This window comes from Nicotiana sylvestris, chromosome 4, assembly GCF_000393655.2.
Source record: "Nicotiana sylvestris chromosome 4, ASM39365v2, whole genome shotgun sequence".
In the NCBI taxonomy this organism is placed as follows: domain Eukaryota; kingdom Viridiplantae; phylum Streptophyta; class Magnoliopsida; order Solanales; family Solanaceae; genus Nicotiana; species Nicotiana sylvestris.
This window is the reverse complement of record NC_091060.1, coordinates 39275248-39291901: the sequence shown is the minus strand read 5'-3', so window position 1 is coordinate 39291901 and position 16654 is coordinate 39275248. Positions and strand designations below refer to the sequence as shown.

The 16654-nt window shown below is 37.7% G+C and overlaps 1 protein-coding gene across 1 annotated transcript; it reads left to right on the top strand.

Moving 5' to 3' along the window:
• The first annotated feature begins 12884 nt into the window (after window positions 1–12884).
• Window positions 12885–13418, top strand: LOC104248326 (putative late blight resistance protein homolog R1A-3). The gene has a single exon (XM_009804566.1). It carries the CDS (start codon window positions 12885–12887, stop codon window positions 13416–13418), a length of 534 nt encoding a protein of 177 aa, XP_009802868.1.
• Window positions 13419–16654: the final 3236 nt, after the last annotated feature.

The window sequence follows — 16654 nt, the reverse complement described above, 5'->3', positions numbered from 1 at the left end:
TTTCATCTTTCGAAAGAATTCCTCTGCTTCTTCGGCACTGACTGGCTTTTTAAGTGGAACACGCTTCTGTTTGGCATTGTTCACTTCTTCCAGATTGAGGTACTTCCCAGCCAGGTTTGTTTCATTCACTTCCCCCATGATTTTTTCCCTTGTACGTCACTACCTCTTTGTTGTAATTCCAGGGGACGATAGTGGGATCTTTTATAGGCTTCTATGGTGTGCATCTAATAACCACGGGCTCGTTCAGCCATGGTGAAATTATCGGCCCCCGCGCCACATAAGTCCCATTTGGTCCGTACATCTTGTTTAGCTCGAACCTTTTGGGGGACTTAACACAAACTGTTCTTTCCTGGGGGCCTGGGGAACATAAATAATGGCATCTTTAGGAGGTACTGCCCCTGTCTTGGCTTCCACAGTCTTTTCTACACCTTGAGGAGTGGAGTTGCTCTTCTTCTCCCCCTTTTCTTGCTTTGCAACCGCCCTTGGCTTCTTTTCAACATTGGTGATAGAAATTATGGCTTTTAGAGCTGGGTCAAACTCTGTATCTTCACAAATTATCCCAATAATTGACCCGTTGTTATGAGCTGGAAATGGATTATTAGCCATATTGGAGATCTCTTCATCTTTCCGCACTACACGCTTTTGCTCTATTAGGTTTTCGATCGCCCTTTTGAGAGTCCAACAGTCCTCAGTGTCGTGCCCTTCTACCCCAGAATGATAAGCACATCTGGTACCGGGTCGGTAGGAGGGTGACTTTGTGTTTTGCCTATTCGGGGGTACGGGTTGCAACAGACCCATTTGGACCAGCTTAGGGAAAAGGCTAGAGTATGATTCACCAATGAGCGTGAAGTTGGTTCTTCTGGGCGGTTCACGAGCACGGGCATTGTATGAAAAATTATTGTGTGGGGGATGGGGATTATATGGAGATTGGTGAGGAGGGTTATTTCTAGGAGGTGGAGCTCGATTTTGGTTAAACTGTTGTTGTGGCCGAGCATATGGCTGGGCATTCATCACCGCATAAGGCTGAGAAGCCATGGCATAAGCCACGTCCTGGTGAGGATAATAATGTTGCGGGGTGTTTGAAGGGAAGTAACCTCGGGGTTGATGGGGGTTTCTCAGACTTGAAGCCACTATGGCTACTTTTTCTTTCTTCTTTCGGTTTGCTACACCCCTTGACCCGCTCTGGGTTGCTTGTGACGTAGCTCTTATAACAGATTGGCTCAATATGTGACCCATTTTTAGACCATTCTCGACCATCTCCCCAATCTTGATAGCCTCAGCAAATGGCTCTCCCATGGCAGACATCATGTTCCGGAAGTAGTTAGCCTCTTGGGCTTGTAGAAAAACACTGACCATCTCGGTCTCATCCATAGGGGGTTTCACCCTAGAAGCTTCTCCGAAGACTTCTTTTTGAGATTAGACAGAGAATTTCTGTCTGGAGCTATGTCTATGTTGTACTGGAATTGCCTAACAAAATCTCGAGCCAAATCATCCCATATGTTCCATCGAGACATGTATTGATCCATATACCACTCGGATGCAATGCCGACTAGACCCTCTCCGAAATAAGCCATTAGGAGTTCTTCTTTCCCGCCTGCCCCTCTTAGTTGATTGCAATAGCTCTTGAGGTGGGCTATGGGGTCCCCGTGTCCATCATACTTTTCGAACTTGGGAGTCTTGAAACCGATGGGTAAATGAACATGCGGGAACATACATAAGTCAACGTAGGATACGCTCTTCTGGCCACTTAAACCTTGTATATTATTGAGGCTTTATTCCATGCTTCTCATTTTCTGAGTGATTTCCTCTTGCTCAGGATTTTTGTAGCTCTCTCTTGTCCCGCGGTAAACTCATACTGAGGTTGTTGAGGGTAAAAATTGGTGGTGAAATGAGTCGGGTATGATAGAAAAGGTGGTATTTGGAAAGTGAAGGATGATGGATCAAAGGTTGGCCTAGGCAAGGTTGGTTGTGCCGTAGCCGAGGTTGGTGGGGGCAAACCTCAGAATGCTTTCCGGCGAAGTGGGCTGACATGGTGGGTATCCAAGTGGGGTTTTCGGGTAACTTATTGGGATGTTGGAAGTTCCACTTGCTCTGGGAAGTAGCTCGGGGAAACCATGTATTGCACTAGGCGGCTCTCTACCGTTGGACCAAGCATCCCACATTTCCAACATGCGAAGGCACAATGCCCTATTCTCTTCAGTAGCCGCTGACTCTGAGTTGGGATAACCGATATCGGGTTATCCTATGGGATGGGAATTGTTGGTAGATGACTTTCTGATGACATTTTGACACTTCCCTTGGATCTTGTAAAGTAAGGGTGTGAAGCTAGGTTACCACAAAACCAACCACCTTAAAACAGAACCTAAACTCAACAGTAGACACAACAAACTGGTTAGTTCTAGGCAATTAACACATAGGGAATCACACATTGGGGGTGTGATGCACCTATATAGTTAAATATATTTCTACATGTTTTGCAACGATTGCATGTCTCATCCCTACTTTTGTTTATCTCCACGATCTTTCTCTTGCTCTCTTGTGCACTCTCTCATTGTTTTCTCTCTTTTTCTCGTTCTCTTTTTCTTGTTTTCTCTCTTTTTCTTGTTTCGTCTCTTTTCTTCTTTTCTTTTTCCTTTTGATTTTCTCTTTTCATCATTTTCTCTTTTATTTGAGTTATTTAAAAATATGACCGGATCCGATGGGGATTGCCTACGTATCACGATGCCACATGAATCAGATCATCACGTAGTTCAAAGGATAAATGCAAAAAATAAATATAATTTTTTTGTTTTTCTTCAAATTTTCATTAAAAATAAAAAAACCCTAATCTTCTCTATTACAAACGACTCCGTCATACCTAAGAATTGAAAGACTAAAATAGACTCGAAACAGACTCTAGGAATGAAAATACAAACTCGAAAAGAAAAACATTGAGGAATACTTAAGCGCCTCCAATCCTGCCCAAGGGGCACCGGTTGGTCTTGCCGCTGGCCTACGTGCCATGTCTTCCTGGAGGCGATAGAGGTCTTCCATTTTCCGACGAACAAAGATCATTACTATGGCGAAGAACATGAACCTGGTCATGTCCTCACATTCGTTGTACTTCATCACAATGTAGTCGACGATTCTTCTAACCCTTTCCCTGATGATGCCCTTTTCTTGTAGCAACCGCCTAATTTGCTGAGATCTAGCCTCTAAAACCTGGGTGGCCGTATGATTCTGCTTTTGCAAATGCTGTAGGTCTTCTTCTAGATGTGCCATCAAAGCTTAGCTATGTTCTCTCTCGGCTTTGAAGCTCTTGGCTTGTTTAGTCATTTCACCCTCAAGGCTATTAAGCTCCTTTTTCCAGCCCATGACCCCTCCGTCATATCTTTCCTTCAACTGTCGAAAGAAAGTTGTCCATTCTTCTGCATTTCTAGCCAACTTTGTTCGGGCCTTTGCTAGCTCAGCCTCCGTCTTTTGTAAATCATCCTCATAGTCACGTACTTTCTGCATAAGACTGTAAATGAGCTTTTCATCTTTTCTTCTTCTGCCCGGGTTCTCAACTGCTATTCTCATCTTCTGAACTTGGGCTCGGAGAGCTTCATTTTCTTTGGCCAACCTTCTTCTTTCACCTTCAGCCTCTTGCACCTGTATATCATTATTGAATACGACATTTCTCAATTCTTCTTACAAAGTGTGAATGGTGGCTTGATATTTTTTCTCCTTCTCTCCCCAGGCCAACCTTTCCCGGACTTTATCATCAAAAGCTTGAACATGAGGTCTTTTGGTGGGCCTTTCAGGGGGCTCAGGCTCTGGCTCATTATTTGCACAAAACCTTCTTTCATACCACGCAACATAATTTGGATCCACTTCTCCTCTTGCAAGATTTGGTACCTAGGTGTCACTTTTCAGATATCGACACCCATTCCAATCCTGTTAGACTAAAGCCTTAGGTAGTGTTGCTTCTGGGTGTAGCTCAATGACTTGGGTACTCAAATCTACATCTTCGGGTACCACTTGATATCTTCCCAGCTGAGTTAGAACTCATTGTGGTGCATATGGTTAGATACTCCTTAGACCCATCATCATCAAGTAGCCTTTTAAAGCCGTCATGTATATGATTTCCGTTACCGGAAGCCATCCTAAGGTCCATTCAATCTGACTTGCCTTTAGAGTTCTTAAGTGGGGACCCAGGCCTCAAACCCTTCTGGAGAATTGTAGTCTTCCACCCTTTCCTCATAAGTCTTGATGAAGTTGTTCCCGTTCGAACCATAACTCATGAACTTGGGGTGACGGCGGAGATGTTCGATCAACCACATTTGAAGAAGAATGTTGCAACCCTCAATAAAATGAGCCCCGGATTTACACGAGGTTAATGCTCGATAAATGTCTGCCAGCACTAACGGAGCAAATGTGTGATCTTTCTTGGTAGTGAGGATTTGTTCAATTCTGGCCATACGAGTATCTACTATCCCTTCTGCATTCGGAAAGACCATAATTCCCAAAAATGCCACGATGAAAGCGAACCGACGATGAATTTTCCAAAGGCTCTTACCTTGTTTGTTGTTTAATCCCTTTTCATGTGTTTCAAACCCAGCCGAGTGCCCAAACCTAAAGTACAAGAAGTAAAAAGAACAACATCCTTTGCTTGCATGGGCCTTCTTCATTTGCTTGCTGATATTCAGAAGATCAAAGAACTTGTGCACAGAGGGAGCCCTCAGGAATATAAGTTGTTGTTTTCTCAAGTCTTGGCCAAAGTCAATATATCCGGCCATTTCCTCCAGAGTAGGGGTGAGCTCGAAATCTGAGAAATGGAACACGTTGTGAACATGATCCCAAAAGGTTACCAAAGCTTTGATTAGATCCTCTCGGGGTTCGATTTTCATGATGCCTATAAGGGCACCCAACTGCTTTTTTACCCAATCCTGACCATCTTTATCTAAATCATTCCACCACATGCGAAGCTGCAGCTGAGCCTGTTCTATGACCAATTGTGACGTATTTTGGACAGTATTCATTTGTAACTATGGAGGGTTAAGGTTAGAGTTAACTCTTGTGGACTCTTTTGTAAAACAAGTTTTTAATTTCTAAAAAAACATCAACGGACAATGACCCCATTATGCTACTTTAGCAAAAATGGTCATTTTTGTAAACGTGGCCCTTTCACAATTCCAAATAAATTTTGAGGCCGGGGGAAGGTATTTTATGGAAAAAGACACCTTACTAACAGACTTGCCCATTCTTCATGAAAATAGCCTTTCGACAATTGGAAGATAATCTAAGGCTATCCCGGCAAGAACGACTTAAGACACAACCGAAGCTGGGTCGGCTTATTCTTTTGACCAAAGCCCTAAACTACACTTTATTTGATTATTTATTGTAAAAAATGAGGCCGAACCTTATGTGGGTTGCCTACATATCCCACATTCGGTGAGAATCAAACCTGTGTAGTTTGGTCAATTTTGACATAATTGGAAAAAACATAATATTTGACTCACTCTTTTTGAAATACATTTTCCTCTTTTTTTTCTTCTTTTTTTTTTCAAAAACTTTTGGTAGAGTTTCAAGGTATTTTCAAATACCGGGATTTTCAGAACCAGTTGAATTCTCTATCCTAACTCACTATTGGTTTTTTTCTTGATTTTCTTTTCCTGGCCGGTCAACATGCAAGCCGAAACAAATAAATATTCATATAGCAGGTATGATGCATCAGGATGATTTTTTATTTTGGGTACACCTGTCTTAGATGGACTCAACCCCTGTGTTGAGTCCCCAAGGTCAAATGCACGTGATGCAAATAAACGTTCCTACTAGGGATTCAGCATGAGGTTACATTATTCTAAGTTTAAACCTAAGGTTGTGTTCTAGACCTGACTTACCCGAGCGAACAAACTCAAGCCGAAGAGGGGGCAACGTACCGAGAGCACTAAAGTCTGCACGGCCTTGTTGCTGGCCCAGCCCCATTCTATTTGGTATAACTTCTAACAGAAAAGAGGGCCACGCGAACGTGAGCACTGTTTTTTAGAAGACTCAGAAGGGAGGCGTAAGAAGACATTTAAATACAGTTCAAGTAATATCAAAGCAGTAAACAAATGGCAATTATCACATTAAGTCCACAAAATATAGTAATATCAACAATAAAACCAAATAAAAATCACATTAATAAGCTCGAATTCTTGAACCCTGAACCGGAAGTTCTGGGTTAGTTATCCCCAGCAGAGTCGCTAGAGCTGTCACACCTCCTTTTTTACCACCCGTGGGGGATATTAGGGAGTTTCTCAATTAAAGTGACATTATTCGAAATGGAATTATTTTATTTTATTTTTTCAAAGTCACCACTTGGAATAGTTAATTTGGTTTCCCAAGTCACCGATTTATTTTAAAAAATCCAATTCGAGGAAATTTCGACTTTATTTGAAAGTCTGCGAACCAGAAATTCTAGATAAGGAATTCTGTTAACCCGGGGAAGGTGTTAGGCATCCCCGAGTTCTGTGATTCTAGCACGGTCGCTTAGCGATTTATACTTGGCTTAAATTGTTTAACTACTCATTTATATGACCTATGTCATTTATCTTTTTACCGCTTTAATCGCTTGATTATTCATAATGAAAGAAATGAGTTACGCGTACATATACTCATTCCTTTGACGCATAAAAAATCATGTCACGCGTACGTGTCCGCAATTAATCATGTTTTATTAATTATTAAGAAAGTTTGGTCGAAGTTGTGCGAATGCATCCCTCGAGTTACATCTTAGAACTAAATTCGTAATTATGTTACGCGAACGTATACATAATCACAATAGTAGTCTAAGTCGAGCCTAAAGCAAACTACGAGTGTTTAAAAGGATGTTTTGCTATACTAAGTTAATACTTAATGTGAGGGCGATAAGTTATAGGTTTTGCTTGTGTATGGCACACCTCAATTTTATTTTTAACAAAGGTTTGTATTTCACTTAAGCAAAGCATAAGGACACTAACATTTTACTCCTAGTTTGGAATTCAATAAGGATCTATTAAATTGTGGACATGCTTAAAGGGTGAAAAGCTAGGCTTTTAAAATCACTTTAAAATAAAAGGGCTTAGGTTTGGTCCAACAATGGCCCATTGCTTAATTAAAAAAGGAAAATCCAGCTTTGAAAGTTGTATTTGGGCTCACGAATTGGCCCGGTAGAAAAGAACTTAAAGACCCTCTGCCCCTATTGGAATTTTAGTCGAGTTTTGCCCAAATTCGGCTATAGGCGAGCCCAGTTATAATTATCTAACATCTGGGCCTATCCACATCTACCCTTACTATACATACACACTTATAACAAATAAACTTTCAAATTACATATTTAAACAGAAATAGAATATAAAGATTAAACACGATTCTGTACTGAAAATTAATCAACTAATTTCTGCAACATAAAAATGATCCATGATAAAAGGGGCTCCTAGACTGACTCAAAGTTTGGGCCTATAGACTAGGCCCAAATCATTTGAGGTTAGTCTTTCACTTGGGCTGCAAATTCAACCTTCCTTAATCGAATGAGCATTCTTTCGATTCTACTGAGTGGGCTCAAAGACCAGCTCCTTTACACCACTACTGTTTTGCAAAACATGAAAAATACATAATTAAGCTCCAAATGTATCTGTTCTGAATCCTTGGCACATGACATTAATACCTGATTCATTACAGTCTTCCAAAGTAGACTAAACAACTTTCAAAATTAATACCTTACATTAAGACTTGTTACATAAACTAACTATATTAAAAGCTAAACTATTACAAATTTGTATAACTGATATTATGAAGAATTCCTGTCTCTTTTGGACATGATTTGTCCATTAGAGCTTGGTCTCCTCTTGTTAAAATAGCATGATTCCCACTTTCCAGCTTTGAACCTGCTGATTTAGCCAACCAGTGGCCAAATCTGCAGGCAGCAGCTCATAGCCGAACAAACAAAGAAAGAAAACAAGTGTCTTTAAGTAAAGAGAAAGCCATCAGATGAAAGAAGAAGGAAAAACATAACCAAAACACTTCATAATCAACATTAATAACCAAAAAGTTTGGCTATACGACAAAGCTACTTTTACAAAATAAAGCCAGAAAAAGCACTCATGTATTGGCTAAGTTATATGCTAATTCATTTCAAACTTTAAACACACATAACCAAAACCAATCAAATGCATATCAAGGTAAACTAATTGCTATCATGAAAGGCTTTCATTTCTACACATGCCATTTACAAATGTAATTTTATATCATTTAAACAAATCATTACATAGAGAAAGCTGAGGTTAAATACCTATAAACAACAACAAGACCATCAAATAACAGGTGAAAGAAAAGAAGGAAGTTGGCTGAAGCTTAAAAGAACAGAAATCAATACAGCAGCCCAAAATCAAATCAAAACCTCCAAAGCTAAAAACAGCTAACAACAGTAAATCCCCAAGGAAGCCATGAATTTTTACTCTTCAATTCATTTCTCAACTCATGAAGACTAGGAATATCAAGGAGAGATTTTGAGTGTTTTTGTTCGAATCCAAAAGAAAAGGAATCAACTCTTTTTAGAGAAAAACAGTAGCTGAACTTCAAGAGTATGTTTTAGTGTTTTTGAAATCTGATGTGTTTTTTAGAAAATTTTTGTGCAGAGAATGATGATGAATGTATGTGAGAGTGAGTTAATGTTTTTCCTTTTATAAAGTGTATAAAAAATGGCATCAAAAGGGAATATTCTAACCTAAAATTCTGAAATTCAGAATAGTACAACATTTTTTCCAGTTGTCTGTCCTCTTTCCCACCTAAATTTCAGCATCTTTTGCTAAAATGGGGCATCTGTCCTATACTAGAACATTCTGATATTTTCTCATTTAGAACTCCCAATTTTACCCTTCTAAATTCTGCTTATTGCAATTTTCAACAATTTTGATCTAAACTCTGATTGCTTGGTTAACCCCCTTAAGTCTGGGCCAATTACCATGGCCAAATGGCCCAACAAAGACCCAAGCCATGGCCAAATGGCTTCAAATAGGCCCAAGTGTGACATTTAACTCAGGCCTAGGCTGAATACCATTAATATCCAGCCATCACATAATCCAAACACTCAAGTAAAAGAAAAAAAAGAAAAATGGTGCAAATCATAAACAAGCATTCAATTAACTAATTAGCTTATTTGAATTACCCTAAAGTGACTAATCGAGCTCATTCTGAATTAACCTAAAGCAAATTGTAATTAACTAGAAATTTAAATATGCTAACGGTGATTTAAACACAATTGATTAATTAAAAGTGAATGAAACTCGCTTGATGATCATTCTAAACTATCATGCAAGCAAAACCTATGGAGAAGAAGAGAAAGAAAGAAAAAAAATAGAGGAGAACACAGAAACAAAATAAAACAGAAACGAAGAATGGAGGTGAATGATTTACCGGCTGAATTTTAGCAAAATGACCGAGAAAACAAGGCGGAGGACTGGCCAAGCTTCAAGATGCTTCGAAAGGCCCGAAGTTGACCCAAATAGTTACTCTGGTCAAGAGTAACCTAGTTGGGAAAACTTCCAGCCAAAACGAGCAAAACCTCGAGAAAATCCCCAAAAACAGAAAAGGTCAAACCCTAGATCCAAAATTCGACGAGCTTCAAAGGTCATTAGGGGAAATTGTTGGGCGTTTTGGGTTTGGGGAAGCCTGATGATTGCAGGATGTGAACTTGGGTTGGTTTGAGTGAGTTAGGGTTTTTGGGGTTGGTGTTTAGATCTGAAATTAGAGCGATTTGAGAAAGATTTGAAGGAGTTGGTTCAGGAATTTGGAAAGGAGAGAGGAAAGGATTGACTGGTGAAAATTTGGGCTAATTTGGAGGTGTTTAGGGCAGTGATTTAGGGTGGCGCCGCCGGAATGCGATTTCCGGTGGCTAGGGCTTATTTGGAGATGAAGAACTGAAGGAACTCAAGGGTTTGGGGGAGGGGGGTCTCGCTCAGACAATTAAATATAAAATCGATGCCAAGTTCACAGCCGTTGGATCATAATACAAGATCAACGGCTGTGAAGAAATAGAGACCAAAACAAGGTCGTTTAGTGGTAGGGGATCCTGGACCGAGTAAGCCGATTTTGGGCTGGGTCTGGGTCGGAGAGAACTTGGGTCTAGCCTGGCCCAATTTCCATTCTAAAAATGGGCTTCTCTTTTTTTTTTCTTCAATTTCTCCTATTTTGCTCTTGTTTTCTTTTTCATTTTCCTTTTCTTTTAATTAATTAAAAACCTAAGTTAATTTTCTAAATTAATTTAAATTGTAAAATTAAGCTAATTACCTAATTATAAAAATTACTTGATCCTAAATTAAAAGAGAAAATTCAATAATCTAAAAATTAAAAGGTAAAATGTAAAATGAGCCATTTTATTGTGATTTTCATTTTTTAATAAAACAAATAATTAACTAATTAATCCTAAAAATGTAAAAACAAAACCTAAATGCAATGCATGAAATTTTTGATATTTTTCATGATTTTTAATAAAAACTAAACGTGCACAAAAAATACAAACAATTAATAAAATCCTACAAAAATCCTATAAAATGGCAAATAATTGAAAAAAATCTATTTTCTTGGATTTTATAGGAATAATTCATATAGGGCAAAAATCACATGCTCACAGATCCTTGTCATTTTGCAAGGGACCCGATGCTCAATATTAAATATACAAGAACATTCTCTCTGCTTTCTAACATATTCTCTTGATCTCATTGCTTTCATTTATTGCTTATATTCAAGGTGTTCTATTTCTTGTTCTTCATTTATTGCTTATTATTGGTCATAAAGAGCCGTCATTTATTTTCTCATAACTGTTAGTCATTCATCGACTACCCTCGGCAGGACATCAGATTCGACCTCGAGGCCCTGAATAAGCAAGCTCGAGGCCCCGATTATCACCCATTCGGTTTGGTTATCACCTTGTTTTCAAGCTCTTATCTTGTTTCCAAGTCTTTCACTTAGCATCAATTGCCTAACAACTAGAACAAAAATAGATCACATATTTTTAGAACCACAAAATCAAATCTAATTTTAAATACATCGAAGTAAAATCATGCAGTGAAGATGTCATCAACTCAGCCAGGTATATCATAGAAATGCGAGTTGATATGGGGTTCAAATGTGACATTAAAGTCTTTACTTAGCATTGGAATAATGCTTCAGTTTCTTTGCAGTTCGATTACAGGTACACTCTTAAACAAATACGGGCATTTATATTGCTCACTTATACTCCCTTGATTATATTTCTTTACTGACTAGCTCTTTTATTAATTTAAATTGCTTTCACACTTTAATTAGTTGTCTTTGAAAACTATTTCAAATAAACTTTCTTTACACTCATCCAGTTCTTGTTTATACTGATTAATTGTAATATACCTCTTACTTCGTTCTTTCTTCTTTCTTTAATGATCTTGTGTTTTTTTAATTCTTTTTCCTTATTTGATTAGTGCAGCTATTCTTTGTCGCAGGGTGCTCATTGGCGTAATCATTGCTGATTTGTGTTACTTCGTTTTTCCGCTCCTTGTACTTCAGGGGCCCTTGGCAATATAAGTTTTATGTTCTTTTTTAAATAAACTAGTTTGCATTACACGTGTAACCCCAAATGATATAACAAAATTTGCTATCTAAAAGTAGTGATTTCTTCACTGCATATATATATTTTTTCTTTAAAACATTTAGGAGTTATTAGATATAAAAGACACAAATTTAGTACAATGTTACGTATTTCTAAGATATCTGATGGATGATGTGAGGAGTATCTGGTTTTTATTTAGACTTTTGTATGTCTTTTGCATGAATCATCACGTATATCTCTGTTAATTAGTATCCATTTTATTTATTTTTTGCATATTTTCATGTTAGTTTCTGTACAATTATCAACATGAATTTGGTCTTTACTAAATCTTTAAATGTGACTTCTCATCTTCTTCCCTTTTTAAGAGTACCGAATAGGAGAGGACCTACTTTTAGTTTTGCAGGTTTGTATATTAAGGAATAAATAGTTGTTAAAGGGCATAATTGTCTATGAATTTTACATGGGTATTTTAGTCTTTCAAATTCTCACCTTGTGCTTCACAATTATAATATAATATGATAATTAAGTTCTTTCTTAATTTTAAATGTATCTATTGGTGCAACATTGTTATCACTGTCACGGCTCAACTCCCATCGGAGTCGTGACGACGTCTAACATTACTTGCCAAACAAGCCAACAATCATATAATAACTAGGCATTTGGATAAACATGGTTTAATAAACTTAACCACGGGATGAACCCAACTAGTAGCTGAAATAAGAAAAGTGAAAGTTAGTAAAAAAGGGGAATTTCCTTTACACACAGTAAAAGAGGGATATTTAGAAAGCTTGCAAGTGTAGTTCCAGGATTCGAGAATAGAAAAAGTTGACGCCGGTAAAATATCCCTGGGAGCGACGACAACAAACCTCTCCATCCAGCCACGGTTATATCATCATCAACACTGGCGACAATGACATGGTGACCGCATTTGCTGAGTTTGATCATGCCTCCACAGAAAATCTTAGGGGCATAGAGATTGATCATATGAGCAAGAGTAATGGTTTCACCAGCCGGGGAATACAAGAATTGAAGACAAGCCACCTTTTGCCATATTGAAGAGATCCTCTTTTATAACAGGAATGTTGGCCGGACGAATAGAAGAGATGTATTTACCAACTTTGTTTTTGTCATTTTCAGGATAAGAGGATTCCTTTTGAATATGGAGATCCGGACGAATACAAGAATCCCTTGACGCGATTCCCTCAAAACTGGACGATTTGGCAACACTTTCCTCGCTATATGTTTCCAGTGCGGAAGATATGGAGAGGATAGTGAGCAAAGTACCCAATCTTCGAAAGCTAAAATGTGAATTTGCGGATTCATGGGGTTGGGAAAGAATGAAAATGGATTCCCTGTATTAGACTCCTTACATCGACTTGAAACGCTAAAGGTGCACTTCTTCAATTCTCCAAAAATAGGTCCTTCAAGATTAAATTTCCCATTGAATCTCAAGAAACTGACTTTATGCAAATTTTATCTGCCGCCTGCTGAAATTTCAATCATTGCCAAACTTGTCAAACTTGAGATACTTAAACTGCAACAAGTTGTTTTTGAAAGGGAGGAATGGGAAGTGGCAGATGAAGAGTTCCCTAAGCTCAAGTTGTTGAAGCTAGAAAATCTCAAACTCTCACAATGGAGAGCATCTGATGAAGCCTTCCAGAACCTTAGGCGATTGGTTGTAACAAGATGTTTAAAACTCGAAGCAATCCCTCTTTGTTTCGCGGATTTGTGTAGTTTGGAGAGGATTGAGGTAAAGTCATGCAATCAATCTGTTGCTGACTCAGCCATGGATATCCGAAATACACAGGGTGAAGTATATGGGATAGATTATACCAAAGTCTCTATTGAGCTTTGAAGTTATGAGGCTACAGATCTGCAGCCTTAACTTTATTTCCAGTCCAATGGCAGGTACAATCTTAAGCAACTACTGATATTTCTCTTAGTCATTTCTAGTCTGTTGAATATATATATATATATATAGCTCAGTGGCTGCTGCTTAATGCTACTCAGTTTTACTGCGTTGTACTTTTGTATCAGGTGGAACTTGTACCTAATCTTGCGACCTTTTCAAAAAAAAAAAAAATATGACTTTATTTCTTTTTAACGTTATGGATTGGTTGAACATTGTTGATGGTTCATAAAAAATTTTCGTTACACTATTTTACAAACTAGTCACTCGATATGTGCGCAGGTGTACAGAAAATAATGAAAATTTAAAGATGAGAGTTGCACATATTAACCAATATAAAAAATCGATTATTGTTATAAGAAATCCAATGCATTTGATAGATGTCTATTCAATGAATGGTTTACTTATTATGTACCTAATTAATATTAGGCTTAACATTTGTAACGCATGGATGATTTTTCATCCTATTAAAGGTGTTCTACCTTTTGAATTACAGTACACACATGAATGAGAAATATTATTACATTATCCCTCACATTTCTTGTCTAATTTCTTGTTTTATATTATTCTATTTGCTCTCAATTCACAATACGTTATCAACACGATTCATTATTGTTATCACAAATTCACAATCTTTAGATTAGTTTCACTCATTCAGCTGTCTGGATACCAAAACTTCAGTAGCTGATGCAAAATTGGCACACCATTAGATTCTGTCACCTTGATGCAGTTTTACTGTATTAGAAGCTTGATATTTTGGTATAGTATTCATCTTATAATTGCATTATGAACATAGAATAAGGTATGTCCCTTATTTAGTTTACTTTGATTTGGCTTTTGGGAAACAGTAATATCATTTTGGAACTTTCCTTTATTTACCGGCCTAATGTTTAATCATACGTTGGGTTCTATAAAAGGCATAATACATAATTACCCCTGGGGTTTAATCACTTTTTCAAATGCACCTTTTATCTCTGTGGGGATCCTATGACCCCCAAATGGTTTGGACTCTTTATTTAACCCATATGCATTTGGACTTATATAATTAATCTAATTATATGAGCCCAATAAATTAATTTGAACTAATATATCTTGAATTTAAAATATAATCTAAAATATTATATGGATTTAATTTTAATAAATTTTATATGTCTACATATCTAATTGTAGAAATTCGAAAGCAATTTTTTTTTTTTTTGTGTGCGCTTTCTTATGGCTCCAAAAATGGTGGGAAGTGTTTTGCCTTTAATGGCTATTGGCTATTAGTAGGGTGGAAGAAGAAAATGAGTGGATAAGGAGTCAAAATGAGAATGAAGATGGTGGGTCCATCAAAACCTTTTTGTCTTGTTTGTATTATTCCCCACGCGTGTTGGGTTGAACAAATGCACTCTCTATGTCACATCAGCACTGCTGGTGGTATTTATGTGCATCTGGTAAAATGAACATAGAACTAATATTGCCATGGCCCCAGAAGTACAACAAGGAATGGAAAAACGAAGTACACTAATGCACTCAATAACCATCACGTCAGCGACTAATAAGTAACGCCAATCAGCACCTGCGACAAAGAATAGCTGCAGTAATCAAATAAAGTAAAAGAAAAAAAACATAAGATCATTAAAGAAAGAACTAGGTAAGAAGTCTATTAGGGGAGGCACAATTTTGTTGATCCTAGGTAAGATTTTATTACATTAAAATTTAATAAACTTCTTCCCGTAAATGCAACTGCTATAGGCACATTATTCGATAGGGAATATGTTGCGGAAGCCAAATGTATATAGTGTGAATAAGTCACAACTACTATACCAAAAATTATGACAGCCACCAAATAATAAATAAGACAATAAAACAATAATAAAGGGAACACCAGAATTTACGAGGTTCGGCTAATTTTGCCTACTCCTCGGACACAACCAATATTTTATTTCACTCCAAAAATACAAGTGAAATAATACTAAAGAGAGAAGATACAAATGCCTTAAACAGATGAGAAGGCAAATGAGAGGTGTGTTTCAATCCTAAACATTAGGCCTTCTTTTATAGGGGAAAAATCCCCCCCAAACTTAACTCCCAACCAATGTGGGACTTTGGCATTTTGCCAAACTTCAACAAATCTCCACCTTGGCAAAATTCCACATTTTCAATTCTCTCTCAATAACAAATTTTGGTTGTGTCTTCATCTTCAATCTTCAGTGTTCAACAATGTTGATCAAATCCAAACAATGTTGAAACTTGACCGCAGTCACCACCTTTGTCAGCATATCAGCAGGATTCTCTGTAGTATGAATTTTCTTCACCGTGACTCCACCTTCTTCTATGATTTCTCGTACGAAATGATACCGAACATCAATGTGCTTCGTCCTTGCATGATAAACTTGGTTCTTCGCTAATTGAATAGCACTTTGACTATCACAAAAAATTGTGATACCTTTTTGTTCAACACCAAGCTCCTTTAGCAATCCTTGAAGCCAAATTGCCTCTTTCACAGCATCTGTAATAGCCATGTATTCTGCCTCTGTTGTAGACAAAGCAACTGTTGACTGCAAAGTAGACTTCCAACTAACTGGTGCCTTTGCAAAAGTAAACACATAACCAGTAGTTGATCTTCGTTTGTCCATATCACCCGCAAAATCTGAGTCACAATATCCAACTACAGACTGATTGTCTTCCTGCTCAAAAACTAACCCGACATCTACAGTATTATGAATATACCGTAGAATCCACTTCACAGCTTGCCAATGCTCCTTCCCTGGATTGTGCATATATCTGCTAATAACTCCAACAGCTTGTGAAATGTCAGGCCTTGTGCAAACCATTGCATACATCAAGCTACCAACAACATTTGCGTATGGTACCTTTGACATATACTCTCGTTCAGCTTCATCCATTGGCGACATAGTAGTACTTAGCTTAAAATGGGAAGCAAGTGGAGTACTAACTGGCTTAGTCTTGTCATCTATGCCAAAACGTTGAAGTACTCTCTTCAAATATTCCTTTTGAGATAAACAGAGTTTCTTTGAACGTCTATCTCTAATTATCTCCATGCCAAGAATTTTCTTTGCCTCACCCAAATCCTTCATCTCGAACTCCTTCTTCAGTTGAATCTTCAACTTATCAATTTCTTCCAAATTCTTGGAAGCTATCAACATATCATCAACATATAGGAGAAGATATACAAAGGA